The sequence below is a fragment of the Bos taurus genome, chromosome 16 (genome assembly GCF_002263795.3).
Source record: "Bos taurus isolate L1 Dominette 01449 registration number 42190680 breed Hereford chromosome 16, ARS-UCD2.0, whole genome shotgun sequence".
NCBI classification, from domain to species: domain Eukaryota; kingdom Metazoa; phylum Chordata; class Mammalia; order Artiodactyla; family Bovidae; genus Bos; species Bos taurus.
In genome coordinates, this window is record NC_037343.1 from 49,506,664 (window position 1) to 49,525,000 (window position 18,337).

Sequence of the window (18,337 nt, forward strand, 5' to 3'; positions counted from 1 at the left end):
CAAAGCCCCTGAGTGCCTCACGTCTGACCTTGGCTGCTCTTGTCCAGCCTGGGCCCAAGAGAAAGAAGCAGAAGCAGCCTGGTGTCCTGGGTGCTCCACCTCCTGGTGGCTCCACCTGGGAGCCCCCTGGGTTTGTCCCTACCCCCGCCCCAGCAGGCTCTGGGGTGGGAAGAGGTGGGCAGAGAGGCCGAGGGCTGGTCCAGCCTGCTTCTCACCCTCAGGGATGAGGAACTGGGCCCTGTCCTTCCCCAGACTGTGGGAAATGGAGCTGCAGAGAGCTGTGCTGGGCGGCGAGCCTGGGGGCACCTATTCTTTTCTGTGCCATGCAGTGCACCCAGGCAGACCCATGGAGACCCACTCCCGGTCTTTGGGAAACCCTCCTCCTCCGGGCTAGGGTGACTCCTGCCCAGAGGTCCCTCCTGGATCCTGGCCTTGAATGTTCCCCATGGTGAGCAGCACACCCCGTCTGAGGGGCCATGATGTCACTGTCAACGAGCAGAGGGGCCCCTGTGACGCCCCGGGGCCAGCCCCTGGGGAGAGGCAGGTCCCCTCCTCCTCCTCCCCTCGGCCTCAGGCCTGTTGAGTCTTTTGGATGGACACTGTGGGGAGGATTCTGCTGTCAGCCTGCACCCCTGGTGGTCTGGAGTCAGATGAGCCCCACTGCAAGAGCCCCTGGAGGAGGAAAAGGGAACCCACCTCAGCATTCTTGTTTGGAGAGTCCCATGGACAGAGGCCCTGAAAGGCTACAGTCCAAGGGGCTGCAAAGAGTCGGATACGACTGAGCAACTGAGGGCACACACAGTGCCCACAGTACGGGGAGGCTCTTCCTGCACCCCGCCTGCCTTTGGGGTTCTCCCTCAGGTGTGCTAAGTGGCCTCGGGGCAGACACTTCCCCAGGCCTGGGTCTCCCCGGTGAGGGGATAGCAAGGTGTCTGCACAGGGCCCCACAGCCTGCTGTCCCCCGACTCCTTGGCGGGGAGGCTTCCAGGGCCCCTGAAGGCTTCGTTGGCAAAGCCACAGGCAGCAGAGGGGTGGAGACTGCTAGGCTGTTTGGCAGAGCTCGTCCCTGCAAACCACAGACAGTTCTGGCCACGTTTTCAAGTCACCTCCAGGCCTGAACCAGGCTGCAGTTTCTGAAAGTGCCTTCCCAGCCCCAAGGGGCCACTGAGTCTGAACAGGGAGCAGGAAGGGCCACCCTGCCCAAGGCCATCCTGGGAGGTCACCCCTGTGCCCGAGACCAAGCCCTGTATCTGTAGGCTGCCAGTGCCCAGGGAGGACGGGAGGGTTGCACCCTGACCTGGGGAAGCTGGGGCAGTGCCCACAGACCCTTGGGCTGGATGCAGAGACCCTGTGGGGAAGCAGGGGCAGACTGGGGCCTCAGGAGGTGGGGGGTTAGAGTCAGAGAGTTTATGAGGGCAGAACCTAGCAGGGAGCACAGCGTGGGAGGGGGGAGAGGTGTGAGAATGCGGATGACCTTGGAATGTGTACCAGGGGCTGCAGAGCCCGGGTCCTCACCTGTGAGTGCATGTCCTGAGGTGGGCAGGCACTGGGCAGGGCAGCTGCAGGGCCTGTGTCCAAGCTTTGCTGCTTTCTCTGGCCGGGCCTGGTGAGCGTGGGTGCTGGGCGGTGCAGTCTGTGATGTGGGTGCCGGTGGGTGGGAGGGAGTGTGGCCTGTGGGTGGGAGCGGCTGAATCTATGCTGCAGGGGAACTGTGCCACCCTGGGCAGTGTGGAGGCCCCAGCAGAGGGTCGGGGATGGGGCAGGATGCATAAGGCCAGGCTGTAGGCAAACCGTGAGCTGCCAAGGAGTACCCGGCGGGCCAAGCCCACGTGAGTCTCCCTCACTGGCTGAGCCGGTGGACCACCCCTTTCCAGTCCCGCCATCCCAGCCCTGTGGCCAACAGAGGGCTTCCTAGAAGTATGGGCTGTACATGGCTGCTGACCACACGTGGTGTGAGGCTCTTGGGACCTGGAAGCCAAGCCAGTCTGAGGGCAGTCATTACGAACCCACAAAGCTGCCATCCAGCCTATTCTGATCCACCGGCTGGGGTTGGAGGCTGGAGCAGAGTGGGCTGGTGGGCTCAGCACGCTGCCAACAGGCTTGTCCTAACGCCAGCAGCCTGCCAGGCACAACCCCTTGAATGACCAGCTCGGGCGGGCCACCGTGCTGGTGTCCCAGGCCAGGGCCTCGCCAGCGGAGCTGCCTCGCAGGTCAACCGTGCAGAGCCCTACCTGCACCTCCATGGCACTCACACACACCTAATGCTGGGCTCCAGGTGGTACCACCTGCATCTCCAGCAGTGGCTAGTCAACCAGCATGCATGGAGCAGATCCTCCTCCCTGTAGGACATCTAGAAGGTCCAGTTTCCTCACACCTGGCTCTGGGCTGGAGCGACCCCTGCAGGCGAAAGACGGAGTTGTAGCCTGCACTATTAGAACCCGGGGCTTCCCTGGTGGAGACATGGGTTTGATCCCTTGGTCTCAAAAATCCCTTGGAGGCATTCTTGCCTGGAGAATCCGATGGATAGAGGAGCCTGGCGGGCTACAGTCCATGGGGTCACAAAAGAGTCAGATGCAACTGAATGACTAACGCTTTCACTTTCGTTTCTGTTAGAACCTGCAAGTCCCCTGGTTCTGGTGCTTGCAAACTGGGAAGTGAAGGTGCAGTAGTCGGCTCAGGCTGCCCTAACCAACGCACCGACTGGGCGGCTTAGAGAAGTTTATCTTCTCACTGTTCTGCAGGCTGACAGTTCTCACTCATGGTCCCAGCCAGTCCAGTCCCTGATGAGAACATTCTTCCTGCTGTTGCCTCGTGTGGCCATGGGGACAGAGACAGAGAGAGACTTTATGTCTTTCCTGTTTTTTTTTTTTTAAGCTCCTTCCCATATTAGAGAAAGGGAGGTCTTTATTGTTAACAAATACTTTTATTTTTTTTGGCTGCAACAATACTGGGGTGATTTGCCATTTTCTACTCCAGGGGATTTTCCCAATCTTGGGATCAAACTCAGGTCTCCTGCATTGCAGGGAGATTCTTTACTGTATGAGCCACCAGAGAAGCCAAAAAATATTTTTAGTTTAATTTTTCAGGCTGCAAGGCGTGTGGGATCTTAGTTCCCTGATCAGGATCAAACCCATGTCCCCTGAATTGGATGCCTGGAGTCTTAATCACTGGACCGCCAGGGAAGTCCTTATATCTTTTCTTTAAAGACACAAATTCTGTTGGATCAGGGCCCCACCCTTATGACCTCATTTAACCTGAATTGTTGTTGTCCAGTCACCAAGTCATGTCCGACCAATGGACTGCAGCATGCCAGGCTTCCCTGTCCTTCACTGTCTCCCTGAGTTTGCTCAAATTTGTGTCCATTGAGTCACTGATGCCATCCAACCATCTCATCCTCTGCCACCCGCTTCTCCTGCCCTCAGTCTTTCCCAGCATCAAGGTCTTTTCCAATGAGTTGTCTCTTCTCATCAGGTGGTCAAAGTATTGGAGCTTCAGCTTCATCATTCAGTTCAGTTCAGTTCAGTCGCTTAGTCATGTCCGACTCTTTGTGACCCCATGAATCGCAGCATGCCACACCTCCCTGTCCATCACCAACTCCCGGAATTCACCCAGACTCACGTCCATTGAGTCAGTGATGCCGTCCAGCCATCTCATCCTCTGTCACCCCCTTCTCCTCCTGCCCCCGATCCCTCCCAGCATCAGAGTCTTTTCCAATGAGTCAACTCTTCTCATGAGGTGGCCAAAGGACTGGAGTTTCAGCTTTAGCATCATTCCTTCCAAAGAAATCCCAGGGCTGATCTCCTTCAGAATGGACTGGTTGGATCTCCTTGCAGTCCAAGGGACTCTCAAGAGTCTTCTCCAACACCACAGTTCAAAAGCATCAATTCTTTGGCGCTCAGCCTTCTTCATAGTCCAACTCTCACATCCATACATGACCACAGGAAAAACCATAGCCTTGACTAGATGGACCTTTGTTGCCAAAGTAGAGTTGATTTCCTTTAGGATTGACTGGTTTGATCTCCTTGCAGTCCAAGACTTTTAAGTCTTCTCCAGCACCACAATTCATTATTTCACTTCCAAATATGGGCACATTGATGGTTGAATTTTAGAAGTGCACATGTGAATTGCAGAGGTACACAAACATTGGTCCCCTTAGGGGCTGTGGAACCCCCTCGCTCCTGAAGCTCGAAGCTTCAGCTCTGAGCCTGGTCCATTCAGGCATGGGGCAATGGTATGTGGACTCCGTGGCTATGACTCACAGTGACCTGAGGGCTTGGAAGCTTTATCCCCAGCTCTAGGCACTGGGCATGCAGAGGCTGGCCCTCCCCTGAGCTGTACAGCCCAGTGCCTGAGAAAAACTACCTTGCTAAGCTTTCCGGGCATCCTGGGCACAGGATGTGTGAGATGATGATGTGGGACTTGGCTTCCTCGTGTGTAGCACAGCTTGGGGGCATCTGGAACGTTAGGATTTGTACAGCAGAGCAAGAGACTCGGGCTGGTATTGGGGAGGCTCAAAGCTGCATGGGGAGCTGGACACCTCCGTGGGATTTCTTCCCCGGTGGGCTTCTGTGGGCCCAGTACCAGGTCGCCCCTGGACCCGTCTCGGGGGTCCTGCCATAGCTCTGTGGGACGTCCTTGCAGCTGCAGTGTCTGCCCAGCCGTTCCCCTGGCCCTCTCTCTGTGTGCCTGCCCGGCGCTGCCAGGATGGGCTTCTGGTTCTTGTTATGAGCTCTGAGCAGTGATGCAGTTGGTGCTGTAAACACAGACAGGGCCCCAGGAATGGGCTGGCTCAGGCCATACTTGGAAGCCTCTGGAGTTGATGGCAGTGGGTTAAGCAGAGCTGTCTCGGGGGAGGAATGTGGGGCTTTGGGGGTCAGCGCAGAATTGGGGGTGGGTGGCTGCAGAGGGGGCCTAGAGGCTGTCTGGGACCGGAGACATGGCCATCCTGCTTGCCTCCGTCCGAACCGGATCTCGGGTCTCTGCTGCTCCCCCTCGACACGTGGCAGAGGCAGATGTGGCCAGGAGACAGCCTGCCCTGCACCCTGGGTGTTCACTCCACCCCAAGAGCAGGGCTGGCTCGGCCCCGGGGGTACCCTCAGCTCTAGTTCCTCCCCCACACACTCCTCGTGGGGAACCAGCAGGATGGCGAGTGCTGGGTTTTGGCTTTTGGGGAGCATACTTGCTTTGAAGGAAGTCTTGTTCTTGGCAGACACTGTGGGCCTGGCCACTCTGAGCCTTGAGGCTGTTCGCTTGCTCTGCGTGCAGACACGGCTGCTCCTGGCTCCACGGGCCTCAGTGGTGGGGTGGATCGCTCCTGGCCCCCAGACCCACTGACAGTGAATGGCCTCTCCAGACTCAGGCCCTGAGGCCCCCCTGAAGTCTGTGATGACAGCACAGGTGGTGTCTGGGGATGAATCCCTGCCCCCCGGCGGTCGCTGTGTTTAGTACCAGCACTCAGGCTTGCTCTGGCCCAGGCCCGCTGGGCAGTGATCTGCGCCTCACCGCGGTGCATTCTTGAAGCTTTACTGCAGAGCTGGGGACCTGTCCCTCCCTAACCACAAGGCCTCTACCAGCGACTTGGTGGAGCTACCGGAGGTCAGGTGTCCTCCCTGGATGCCCAGTCTCGCCCAGTGCCCTCTTCCTGGGCACAGCCTCAACGCATCCACACAGGACATAGGCACCCACTTGCCCAGCCTGACCCATAAGAGCCTTGCTGTAGGTGGGCCTGAGCGGGAACACCTGGACCCCTGGCATCCTAGGACTGGGATGGGGGTCCCTGGCTCTGACCTCACCAAGTGCTGTCCCCACAGCTGCTGAGAGGAGTGGGGTCTGGGTGAGGTCAGGTGGGGGTGAGGCCCCACCTGGGGTGGGCGGGTGCTGCAGTGGTCCGACAAGCTGGTGGCTAGGCCTGCAGGTCATGTTGGCTGTCCACGGAGGCCCATGCCTGCCCCTCTGCCCTGGCCTGATGACCAACAGTGGAGTGTGTGGGTCTTCCCCAGCCCCTGCTGGCCTCCTGCTCCTCCAGGGAGGCTCCCAGCCTGCTGGACCCTGAGCCCTGGATGCCCTGACCCTCAGCAGGGCCTGGTGTTTTGTGCTCTGTGCCCGGGGTTGCGGGGCAGGGGCTGAGCTTCCACTGGGGCGCTCTGCAGTGCCTCCTTACATCCAGTCCTGGGGCAGGCTGGACCAGAGGACCCAGATTCGGATCATGGCCCTGTGTGTCCCATGTGTGGGCCGAGAAACAAAGCCAGGCCTGCGACCTGGACGGGAGCTGTGCTGCCCTCTCAAAGCCCCTGCTTTTGGGACGCGGACAGGAAGGACGGAGGGGCTCGGAGGTGCCAGAAGCTTCCTGCAGGAGGTGCTCTGAGCCTGCCTGGGGTGGAGCCCTTCGGCCGGGCCGTCCTCCTGGGGTGACCTGACTCCTCTCGGGTCTCCAGCCATCAACTCCTGCGCTGTGGGCAATGGTGGCTGCCAGCACAACTGCGTCCAGCTCACAGTGACCCAGCACCGCTGCCAATGCCGGCCCGAGTTCCAGCTCCAGGAGGATGGCAGGCGCTGCGTCCGTGAGTGTCCCAGGGGTGAAGGCAGGGGATCAGGGCTGGGCCTTCCACTGGGACCCCCTGCCCGTTCTCCATGCTCCTTCAGACCTTCCCCGGGGATCATGCAGCCAAGTCCCTCCCTGCTTGGCCACTGGTGTTGCAGGAGGGTCTGAGGGGTCCTATCTATGTCGTTGCCTTTGGTTGACCTGTGATCACACTGGGGGCTCCTTGACTGTGGAGAGTGATGGGGCATCATCCAGCCCCTCTGGGCCCTGGGGAGGAAGCCCGTCAGGCTGTGCTCTGGGATCTCACGTCTTTGGGGGCAGGAAGCTTAGGATGGGGGTACCGGCATGAAGAGGAAGGGCATCCTGTGTTGTCTCAGTTCTGAGGCCTGCCCTGGCCTTGGCGTGGGCATGCAGGCCCCAGCCCTGGCCCTCAGGCAGAGGAGACTGGCCAGGCCCTGTCTGGCTCCTTGCCCTGGGGTCCCAGGGCTGTGGGTCATGGAAGGGGTCCTCTGCTGACGGAGAAGGTGGAGCAGGCCCAGGAGACCCCTGAGAAGTGGGAAGGGATGGGTGCAGGGCTGGTGCTGAGGGAGTCCTTCCCACCCTACCTGGCCTTCTAGGTCCCTGGGGGTCAGGACTGAGTGTGGGCCAGCGGTGGGGCAGGGTGGCACGAGTTCACAGGGCTGGGGCTCCGACAAGAAGAGAGGTGGGGGAGCTGGCCATGCGTTCACCGCCCTCTGTCTTCTCTGGAGTCGTCTGGGAGTGCCTGGGGCTCCCCTGGCCCCTAGTCCACGTCCCAGCCTGTCAGGACAGAGCAGGAGGGGTGAGATCTCTAGGTGGGGGCTCACCAGAGGCCCTGGGGTGGGGACCCCAAACCTGCTGGATCCTCCACGCCTGCCCTTTGCCCCCATTCCTCCTGGCCATGACCGCAGGGAGAAACCCATGCGCAGACAGGAATGGCGGCTGCATGCACAGGTGCCGGGCACTCCGGGGCCTTGCCCACTGCGAGTGCCGCGCGGGCTACCAGCTGGCAGTAGACCGCAAGGCCTGCGAAGGTAAGACGCCCTCTCTGTGCTAGGGCCAGTCCAGGTCAGCCGCACGGGGTCAGCTCCCTGCATCCCCCCTCAGGGGCCTGTGTGTGCGGGGCCAGTTCCCGTGTTGTCACTCTCGGCTGACCTGGGATGATGCAGGGTCATCTCTAGGACTGGGGTTGCCGGTGGCGGGGTGGAGGGTGGGAGATGGAGAGGAGGGGCGGGAGCTCAAGGAACTGCTCCCAAAGAGAGTCTCGTGTCTGCAGGAAGACAGTTCTCAGGGTGCCTTGTTAGTTTTAAATCTCTCTCTTAGGTGTTAGCTAACCAGTACCTGCTTGTTAGGGCTTCCCTGGTGGCTCAGTGGTGAAGAACTCACCTGCCAAGCAGAAGATGCAGGTTTGATCTCTGAGTTGGGAAGATCCCCTGGAGAAGGAAATTCAATCCACTCCAGTATTCTTGCCTGGAGAATCCCATGGACAGAGGAGCCTGGAGGGCTACAGTCCATGGGGTTGCAAGAGTCAGACATAACTTAGCGAGTAAACAACAACCTGCTTATTAGAGAAAGGGTCATCACTGTGACCCGAGTGACATCCCCGAGCCAGTTTCCAGGTTGTCTCTAGGCTTGTTGGTTAATGGGTGCATAGAGCATCACCCCAGAGCGTGGTGGGCACAGCTTCTTAGAACATGCTCCGACCTCATGGCTGCATGGGCGTCCACTGTGCAGTGTTGGTTGCCCCACCTCAGGACTCGGGTGTCCCTGCTCCCCCCTGTTACACGTGGTTGTGGATGAGCAGCCTGGGCCTGTCCCCCTGACTCCTGGGGTGAGTCTCTGAAGTGATGTGGTGCCTCCAGGGCATGCAGTGGTCATTTCCCAAGGAGTCCTGCCCGACAGCCATCAGAGAGACAGGTCTGTGGGTGTAGAAGCTTGTTGTTCCACGTCACTATCAGGAAAGTGTTCTAGGTCTCACTGCCAATGTGATGGACATGTCCTGGCATTCCAAATGCAGTGGCTGCAGAGAACCCAGTGGGAAATGAGGCTGAGGGTCAGCTTCATTCCAGGGACTCTCAGGCGGCGGGACTGAGGCAGTCATCAGGGATGCTAGATCCCGAGGCCAGTGCCACGCGGCCACAGGGAAGAAGCTGTAGCTTGACCCTGGATGACAGAGTGCGCTTTCTCCCACTGGCCCCCGGAGGCTGGTGGCGAAAGGCCCCTTCTGTGCCTGGCCTGGATGAGGGGTGCTTGGCAAGAGCAGACACACACACATCTCAGGGACCGTGGGCTCAGAGAGGCGGAACAGCGCCCGAGCACCTGGAGTGTGTTGATGAAAGCAAAGGTGCTCAGAGGGAAGCAGGAGAGGGCACCGGGGGCCTCTACTGGCACAGGGCGCCTGGGCCCTGACCCCTTGGTGAAGACCACCTCTGGGGGCTGAGCCTCTCCGGCCAGTGGCCCAAAGTGCCCTTCACCCCCAATGTCTCCCATCAGATGTGGATGAATGTGCCACGGGCCTGGCCCAGTGTGCACACGGCTGCCTCAACACGCACGGCTCCTTCAAGTGTGTGTGCAATGCGGGCTACGAGCTGGGTGCTGATGGCCGGCAGTGCTACCGTGAGTGGACAGTGGGCGACGGCACCACCGGGCGTGGAGATGCCACATGGCTCCCCAGGCCCCCACAGCTGTCGGCTCGCTTTGGCTGAGGGGCAGAACTTCCTTGTCAGTCGAGGGCGGCGTTGGGCCTGGGGGCTGACTGTGGGTCCTGGGAGGATGGGGGAGGACAGAGGGACCCCAGGAGGACAGGGTTCCAGGGTCCACTGAGCCCAGGAGCTCCGTGCAGCCTGTTTCCCAGTGGACTGGCAGCAGCTAGGGCGGGAGGACTGCGCCAGCTCGGGGTATCCCCCCAGCACTGATCCCACGTCCCTGGTGGCTCTGGCCGCAGGGATCGAGATGGAGATTGTGAACAGCTGTGAGGCAGACAACGGCGGCTGCTCCCACGGCTGCAGCCACAGCAGCGCGGGCCCCGTCTGCACCTGCCCCCATGGCTACGAGCTGGATGAGGACCAGAGGACGTGTATCGGTGCGAGCCACCTCCTTCCTGACTGCCGTCCCCCAAGCCAGAGGCTCGCTGCTGCCCTGGGGCAGTGCCCGGGTTTGATGCCGTGAATGGGAACCTCCCTCCTGTTGCCCCCAGTCCTGTTCCCTCAGCCCCGGGAAGGGGTGGGGGTGGTACAAGGGGGCCTGGTGAGAGGCAGCATCGAGACCCCGCCGAGCACCCACCGCCCCATGTCCACCTGCAGCTCTGCTCAGCCGCTTGGTCAACACCCATGTGCTGTGGCACGTGAGCATCCCCTCTGCATCAGCGGGCACTTCCTAGCACCTGCCACTCCCTACCCTGCTCCCACAGCAGGCGGGGTGGCCCTGGGCTGCCACCTGCGTCCTGGTGTGCCGTGTGTGCAGGGCCGGGGACGTACCTGGGTGCCTATGTGATTGTGGGCGAGTATGTGCAACTCACATGCAGGTGTGCATACAGTCATGTGCAAGTGTGTGTGTGCATGTGGTTGCCTGCAGGTAGTTGTGGGTGGGCGTGCGTGTGGTTGTGTGCAGGTGGTTGTGTGCACGTGTGTGTGTGTGGTTGTGTGCAGGTGGTTGTGTGCAGGTGTGCACGTGGTGTGTAGGTGTGTTTGTGAGGTGTGCGTGTAGCTGTGTGCAGGTAGTTGTGGGTGGGTGTGCGTGTGGTTGCCTGCAGGATTTTGTGTGCACGTGTGCGTGTGGTTGTGTGCAGGTGGTTGTGTGCAGGTGTGCACGTGGTGTGTAGGTGTGTTTGTGAGGTGTGCGTGTGGCTGTGTGCAGGTGTGTGCACACTACCATGCTGTGGAAGGAGTGCACGTGGGTGGCACTGGTGCCAGCTGGGTTGTGGTGTGTGCCCTGCAGACGTCGACGACTGTGCCGCCTCCCCCTGCTGCCAGCAGGTTTGCACCAACAGCCCCGGTGGCTACGAGTGCAGCTGCTATGCTGGCTACCGGCTCAGTGCGGATGGCTGCGGGTGTGAGGGTGAGTGGTGGGCGGCTGGGGTGGCTGGGGAGTGGGCCGTCCTAAGGATGACACGGGGTGGGCTCTGGCGCCCGCCCAGCACTCTGTCTCTGGGTGTTGGTTTAATGCCTGCCGTCTGCAGGCTTGTGGAGGCCTTCCTGTTTCCTCCCCTGTGTGGTCACTGTCTTTCTCTCTGGGCTGGGCCTGCACCCCCAACTGCCCCTGGCCTGCCCTTTCTCGAGCAGGAGGCCAGGAGGGTGGCTGTGTCGTGGGTGTCACCCAGCAGGTCCCCATCCCATGGGGAGGGGTGGGGCGGGAGCACCGCCCCAAGGCCCCAACCCCTGGAGGACGGGCGCCACCCCTGGGTTTGCCCGCAGACGTGGACGAGTGCGCCTCTGGCCGCGGTGGCTGCGAGCACCACTGCGCCAACCTGGCCGGCTCCTTCCAGTGCTCCTGTGAGGCCGGCTACCAGCTGGACGAGGACCGCAGGGGTTGCACCTGTGAGTCTCCGCCTGGCCCCATGGGACCCTGTCTTCCTGCAGCACCGGGGCCCCACTCCCTGCTTCCCAGCTGGATGGACCTCACCTCAGACCAGCCTCCCACTGTGGGATGGGCTAGGGATGGGTGGGTGGGAGGGGCTGGACAGACAGGGGCCCCCAGGCAAGGTGTTACTCAGGGGTCCCAGTGGTCCAGCTTCAGCCCCTCCCAGACGAGAGGAGGGACTTCATTCAGGGACTGAGGACCACGTCCAGAGCAGAGGGCTCTCCTGTCCCCGTGCCCTCTCCACACTAAGGGTCCCTCGGGCTAGTGCGGGAGCCGGGACAGCTGGGGCGGACGTGGCGAGAGTCAGGTCCTCAGGACCTGGAGCCTCCTCTGTCCTGAGAAGTAGGCTCACTCCTGGTGACCAGGGTGAGGAGGGGCATGGTGGAGTCTGTAGGTGGGGGTCCTGGGGTGGCACCGAGGGGTAGGGGAGTCAATCCTGACGAGGACAGGTGAGCGGCAGGGACTCAGGGGCCTTCGTGCTCTGCCCAGCCCTGGAGCTGCCCGAGCTGGTCCTGGACGGCCACCTCCCCCTCGGGCGCCCCCCTCTGCACGTCGCGGTGCTCCAGGACGAGCTGCCCCACCTCTTCCAAGACGACTACGTCGGGGCTGAGGAGGAAGAGGCCGAGGCACGGGGCGAACACACACTGCAGGAAAAGTATGGTGAGAGGCGGGCCCGTCCCCGGGCCTCCGTGCCAGCACCCCCTGGGCCCGGCTGCTGCCCAGCCTACGGTCCTGGGCATGAGGAAGTCTTCCTGTGAGCGCCTTGTTTGACCAAGGCTCAGAGAGGCCAAGAGGCTTGCTCAGTCTGCCCAGTGTGTCCGGGGCTGAGCCTGGCTGCCCACTTAAGGCCCTTTCTGGCCCCTATGTGGCTCCCTTGTCTCTGTTCACCCACGTGGGGCCTGCATGGCCCGAGGATGCCCTGTGTCCCCTTCTCTGGGTAGGGTCCAGGGCGAGGGGCCAGGCTCTGAGGCTCCTCTCTCAATCCGTCCCCCAGTCTGCCTGGACGACACCTTTGGCCCAGACTGCAGCTTGACCTGTGATGACTGCAGGAATGGGGGAACCTGCCTCCCCACGTTGGACAGCTGTGACTGCCCCGACGGCTGGACCGGGCTCGTCTGCAACGAGAGTGAGGCTGCTATGGGGGCGGGGCTGTGTGGGGGACAGGGCCCAGGAGCCCTAGGACCTGCATGGCACGGACAGTCCACTCCTCCTACCGTCCTGGGCAGGGGCTTCCTGGGTCCTTCCATTCACTCATTCCTTCAGGGTCTCCCAGCTGCCTTCTCCACGCCAGGTCCTCTTCTAGGTGCTGTGAGACCCTGGGGGCTCGCAGAGCCTGGTGTCTGCCCCTCAGAGATGTTTCGGTCGATGAGGGTCCAGCCACAAGCAAGCCAGCAGCTAACTGAGACAAAAAGGGGTCTGATGAAGAGCAGTGGGTGGGCAGGCCAGTCATGCTCGAGTCTCCGGGGGGACAGGTGACTTCCCCAGGCCACACAGCAAGTGGGCAGCTGAAGCACATTTGAACACTGCTCTCTCCCACCCTCTGTCCAGGGCATGTCCACTCCCTGCCCAGCGGCCCTCTAGTCTCAGAGGCCATAGTGACTGAAAGTGCTGGTTGAGAAGGTGGACCTGTTGGAGTTCAGAGGGAGAGGATGCAGGATTGATGAGTGATGTCTGCCATACATGTGGGCGGGGTCCCGGGGCACAAGTGCCGTTGGGTGCTGCTCTGGGAAGTTGCTTCTGAACTGGAGGCTTGACCCCCAGGAGGGTGTCTGTATCTCTGGAGGGGTTTCTGAGTGCAGGGTCCTTTTGCGGGCCGACGACCCTAAGCTCCTCTGTCCCCCTTGCAGCTTGTCCTCCGGACACCTTCGGGAAGAACTGCAGCTTCTCCTGCAGCTGTCAGAACGGCGGGACCTGTGACCCTGTGACGGGGGCCTGCCGCTGCCCCCCAGGGGTCGGCGGAGCCCACTGTGAGGACGGTGGGTGCAGCCCCTCCTTGACCTCTGGGTTCATCCTGGGGGTGGAGGTGAGGGGCAGGCACCACCTCTTGGCTCCTGGTCCCCTTTCTCCTGCAGTGGTGGGGAAAGTGACGGTATGGTATAGAGGAAGCCCTTTAGTGCAAGGAGCACTGGGTTATCATTGGCTGTTCTCACAGGGCCTGACTAACGCAGGTGGTGAGGACTTGTGGGAAGAACAGCACTTTTGTAACTGGGTCCCCTGAGAAGTGGTGAACTCCCTGTTCCTGGATGCATTCAAGGAGAGCTACGCGATGGCTGGGTGGGGTTTGCAGAAGGGAGCGTGCCTGGGCTGTGGCTTCTTGGGATGACACTAACATCCTTTCTAACTCTGAAGTTGCAACATTTTTGGAGGAATTGGAGTCCACAGAAATTTCCCAGGTGCCTGACGCTTCATTTTAAAGTCTTCAGACCTTTACGTTTCTGCTGCTTTTGCTGGCAAATACAGCTAGTATATCAAGGACTTCTGTCTTAGCAGCGATGGCAACAATTGGTGGACGGTTCCCAGTGCCCAGGCGGCCTGTGTGGGGTGGCAGGGCAGGTCTTTCTGCCTCCTCCCTCCGGCCACCTTCTCGGCTTGGTCGCATCCCTGTCTCTTTTCCTGCGATCCGCCATCCCTACTCTGAGTGAGAGCTGAAAGCACCCTGCCTGTTGGAAGCTGTATGTGTGTTGTTCAGCTGCTAAGTTGTCCCACCTGTGGCCCTGCGGACTGCAGCACACCAGGCTCCTCTGTCCTTCACTCTCTCCCAGAGTTTGCTCAGACTCGTGTCTGTCGAGTCGGTGATGCCATCCAACCATCTCATCCTCTGCGCCCTTTCTCCTCCTGCTCTCAATCTTCCCCATCATGAGACTCTTTTCCAATGAGTTGGCTCCTTGCTTCAGGTGGCCAAAGGATTGGAGCTTCAGCTTCCAGTGAATATTCAGGGTTGATTTCCCTTAGGATTAACTGGTTTGATCTTCTTGCTGTCCAAGGGATTCTCAAGAGTCTTCTCCAACTCCACAGTTTGAAAGCATCAGTTCTTTGGTGTTGAGCCTTCTTTATGGTCCAAATCTCACATCCATACATGACTACTGGAAAAACCATAGCTTTGACTATACGGACCTTTGTCAGCAAAGTGATGTCTCTGCTTTTTAATAATGTGCATTTAGGTTGGTCATACCTTTCCTTCCAAGGAGCAAGCGTCTTTTAAATTCATGTATATGTGACGGGTCCTCAGTGGACCCATGGGACTCCTAGCAGATAAAGGGCCTCTATCTCAGTACTTCCCTTGGTGACATGGTGTGGCTTCCCAGAGACTAGGCCTCAGTCAGGGTCCTGTGAGTAAAGTGCACCTGTGCAGGTGAGCTGGAGAAGGTTCGTCCCAGCTCTCAGGGGTCCCTCTACGAGTTTCCTAGACTCCAGGTGCCCCGGGCTCATGACTGTCCCTCTAGCCTCTGCCTCCGTCTCCCCATGGCCTCCTCTTTTTGTGTCTAGCCTCCCTCTCCTTTCCCTTCTCGGGACACTTGTTGGGTTAGCTCGCTGGGACAGTCCAGGATGGTCCCACCAGGAGATCTGGATGGCCAGGATGTGGACGTTCCTTGGGGTCACCATGCAGGTCCCTGAAGCCCTTCAGAAGGCAGGTCAGGGGCAGAGCTGAGTCAGAGTGAAGCATTTGGGGAGGAGGGCACAACCCCGCCCTGGCCCTGGGCCCCTTGAACTTGGGCCTGTGTCCTTCCCTCTGTGAGTTCCGGAGGCCAGGCTCGATGACCACTGAGGGACAGGCATCAGGATGCTGTCGGTGCCAGTCAGATGGAGAGCGTGGGCTCTCGGAGTCACTCCTGCATGTGGTGAAGATGTGATGGCCTCCGGTCTGGCCACCGTCCGGGGCCGCAGACCCTGGGGGCACAGGCCCGCAGGGGCAGACGGCCACATTCATGGGGCTCACCTCATCCTGCCCTGGCCCCCGGAGGCCCTCGCCAGCCCAAGGGACCCTCTCTGTCTGGGGCACAGGGTCCTTGGGCTTCCGGTGGCCCTGAAGCCCTGCGGCTGTACCCTGGTGGCCCAGGCCTCTCCAGGCTCCTGTACTGGGTGCTAATGTCGCTCTCGGAGCATCTCCTTGGGTGGGAGGCCATGTCTGGGTGGGCAGTCAAGAGGCCCCCCTTCCCCCAGGCTGCCCCAAAGGCTTCTATGGCAAGCACTGCCGTAAGAAGTGCCACTGTGCCAACCGGGGCCGCTGCCACCGCCTCTACGGGGCCTGCCTCTGTGACCCGGGGCTCTACGGCCGCTTCTGCCACCTGGGTGAGTCCCACTGACCGCTGGGCGCTTGGATCTGAGGGGGGCGGGGCCACACAGTGGGCTGGGTTCTTCCTGCCTGGGTCCAACTTGTGTTCAACCATCAGTCTTCACAGATAAGGACACGGGGGCTCAACGAGGTCCCCAGCTGGGGTGAGGGGCCTGCAGACTCAAAGTCCTTTGGACTGTGCTGGCTGCCAGAGCATCTGGGTGGGCGGCCCTCGCCCCAGTCAGGCTGGTGGGTGGCTTGCAGGCCTGGGTGGGGGCAGGTGCCCCCACCCTCGGGAGCTCCAGGGCACAGAGCTTGTCTTGGCTTTTGGAACTTCCTGGGAGCAAGTCCTGAGCCCCCACTGGGGTCACACCCCCCTTCCCTGGGTCCGCAGACACCCAGGATGGTGCAGGGAGAAGCGGTGGGCTGCTGGAGAAAAGCCAGCAGGCCTCACCCCAGCAGCTCTTGTAGGAGGATTGTTCAGAGGGAGGCAGTGAGAGTCCCAGGTGTTCCCTGGCTGGGAAGTGCCTCTCTATGAGCCTGTTTCTCGTCTGCAAAGTGGGCAGTGTGCCTGGTGCTCTAGGCACCAGCGACTCTGTGTGGGGTCCCAGATACAACTAGGTGGACGGGGCCAGAGATCTTGGCTGGAGTGGGCGCTGGCAGTGGGCAGGCCCCCCTCACACTGCATTCTGGGGTGCAGCCTGCCCGCCATGGGCCTTTGGGCCAGGCTGCTCAGAGGAGTGCAAGTGTGAGCAGCAGAATACGCGTGCGTGCGATAAGAGGGATGGCAGCTGTGCCTGCAAGGCGGGCTTCAGGGGCGAGTGGTGCCAGGATGGTGAGTACAGGGCCGGGGGGAGGAAGAGGGCCCCAGGGGAGGGGGACAGGCCCCAGGGGAGGGTGAGCAGGTCCCAAGGGAGAGGGACAGGCCCCAGCAGAGGGGGACAGGCCCCAGGGGAGGGGGAAAGGCCCCAGGGGAGAGGGACAGGCCAGGGGAGGGGGGACAGGCCCTAGGGGAGAGGGACAGGCCCCAGGGGAGAGGGACAGGCCCCAGGGGAGGGCGGACAGGTCCCAGGGGAGAGGAACAGGCCCCAGGGGAGAGGGACAGGCCCCAGGGAATGGGGACAGGCCCCAGGGGAGGGGGAAAGGCCCCAGGGGAGAGGGACAGGCCAGGGGAGGGCGGGCAGGTCCCAGGGGAGAGGGACAGGCCTCAAGGGAGGGGGGACAGGCTCCAGGGCCCTTGGAACCTTGCAGACGCCTTTCCCCTCTCCCTCTGCAGAGTGCCAGCCGGGCTTCTTTGGGCCAGGGTGCCGGCAGGCGTGCACCTGCCCCCCGGGCGTGGCCTGCGACCCTGTCAGTGGCGAGTGTGGGAAGCAGTGTCCCGCTGGCTACCACGGGGAGGACTGCGGCCAAGGTGAGTGGCCCCAGTGCCCAGGTAGGGTGCAGGGTATCTGGCCGTGCAGGGCGCCAGGCACCAGAAGTGCTGGAGCTGGGTACCGCGTCAGCCCTAAAGCCTGGCTCTGGCAGCACCTTGACTGCTGTGTCCCCACCCTGGTCATGCAGTGGTGACTCAGCCACAGGTCTGCCTGTCCCTGTGCACCCAAGAGGGCAGGAGCTCATGTGTGTGTGTGTATACACGCATGTACACTTTGTGTGTGTGTGTGTGTGTGTGTGCCTGCGTGTGGATGTGCAGGGCTGCTGGCAGGGTTGGTACCACTCCCAGATCATCCCCTCCCTTGCTCGTTCACTCTCTCCATCATGGGACAGACTGAATGCGCTTTGTGCTGGAAGCCAGCCGGGGGCTCCTCCCTGGTGGGTCTGAGCAGGCAGGACAGAGGCAGTTGCTCCCAGGGGTGGTGTCTCGAGGGCCTGGGCTGGAGGTGCCAGCGTGGGGTATGGGTGATGACTGTAGGCCCTCCGTGTGGATGCCGAGGCTGGGACAGTGTGAATGGGTGCCAAGCAGGGAGAGGCTGGAGGCAGGAGGTCCTCGTTTATATGGGGGAGCCCTTGATGTGAGCATCAGCACTGCCGTGGCTGCCAACGGAGTGTAGGCAGGTCGGGACCTCCCTCAGCGCAGGGTACACTGTCCTCACCCGTCAGCCAAGGCAGGTGGGAGTGGAGAGGGGGCCTGCAGTGTGACTGGCGTGACTCCCACTGGAGGCAGTGGTCCGAGTCCCCCTCAGGGACGAGGAGGGCCTGGGGGCCACTGCCGACCCCAACCCAGGGAGTCAGTCTCCCTCTACACCCAGGCCTGGACCCCCCTCTCAGTGGTGGTCCTGGAGACCCCCGGGATGATCTGGGCTCTGATTCCCTTGGTGCAGGAGGGCTGTGTGTAGGGCTTAGAACCCAGCTTGGAAACCAAGTATCCCCACAAGCCCAACCTACACTCGGGGGCCTCTGTGGTCTCGAGGGCCTTCAGGAGCCAGGCACGTCATCCCATCCGTGAACCAGCGTGGGAGCTGGTGGACCTCGCCTGCCTGGCGTGGGCTCAGGCTCCGTGACTCCCCTGACTTCTCTCTGCGCCCTCCCCTTCCTCCACTCCTGCCGGCGGCCGCTGTCCAGCAGTGCCCTCCAAGGAGGCCTGAGTGCTGAGACTCGAAGGGCCTTAACCCCCGTCCTTCCCTGCCGGACTTCTTTGTCTTCCTTTCCCTTTTCTCTTCAAAAGCATCCAGGGCTCCAGGGATGGGTGGCGGGACATGGACACATCTTTACGGCCGTGATGGGCTCCCTGCTGTTGTCAGGTCTGGAAAGCATCAGTACCCCAAACACGTCTGCCCGTCAGTGGAGCGGGGACCCCCCAGATGGCGGAACAGCTCCGTGTGCCCTGCTGGGCCTCCCTGCCCCTGTCCACGCTGCCTGGGTGCCTGCATGTGCGCCCAGCGTGTGTGCCGCCTGGGGTCCTGTGGGCGAGCAGGTGCCTGTAGGTGTGG

The 18,337-nt window shown here is 61.4% G+C and overlaps 1 protein-coding gene across 5 annotated transcripts in view; it reads left to right on the forward strand.

Moving 5' to 3' along the window:
* Positions 1-18,337, forward strand: part of MEGF6 (multiple EGF like domains 6) — a 102,146-nt gene that overhangs the window by 70,112 nt on the left and 13,697 nt on the right. For all 5 annotated transcript variants that reach the window (XM_059875755.1, XM_059875753.1, XM_059875756.1 and 2 more), the window contains 12 exons: positions 6,435-6,560; positions 7,471-7,593; positions 9,053-9,175; positions 9,504-9,641; positions 10,496-10,615; positions 10,972-11,094; positions 11,627-11,797; positions 12,132-12,263; positions 12,985-13,113; positions 15,299-15,427; positions 16,111-16,245; positions 16,687-16,821. In XM_059875755.1, the coding sequence (XP_059731738.1) occupies positions 6,435-6,560; positions 7,471-7,593; positions 9,053-9,175; positions 9,504-9,641; positions 10,496-10,615; positions 10,972-11,094; positions 11,627-11,797; positions 12,132-12,263; positions 12,985-13,113; positions 15,299-15,427; positions 16,111-16,245; positions 16,687-16,821 (1,584 nt within the window). The remainder of the gene's footprint in view (positions 1-6,434; positions 6,561-7,470; positions 7,594-9,052; positions 9,176-9,503; positions 9,642-10,495; positions 10,616-10,971; positions 11,095-11,626; positions 11,798-12,131; positions 12,264-12,984; positions 13,114-15,298; positions 15,428-16,110; positions 16,246-16,686; positions 16,822-18,337) is intronic.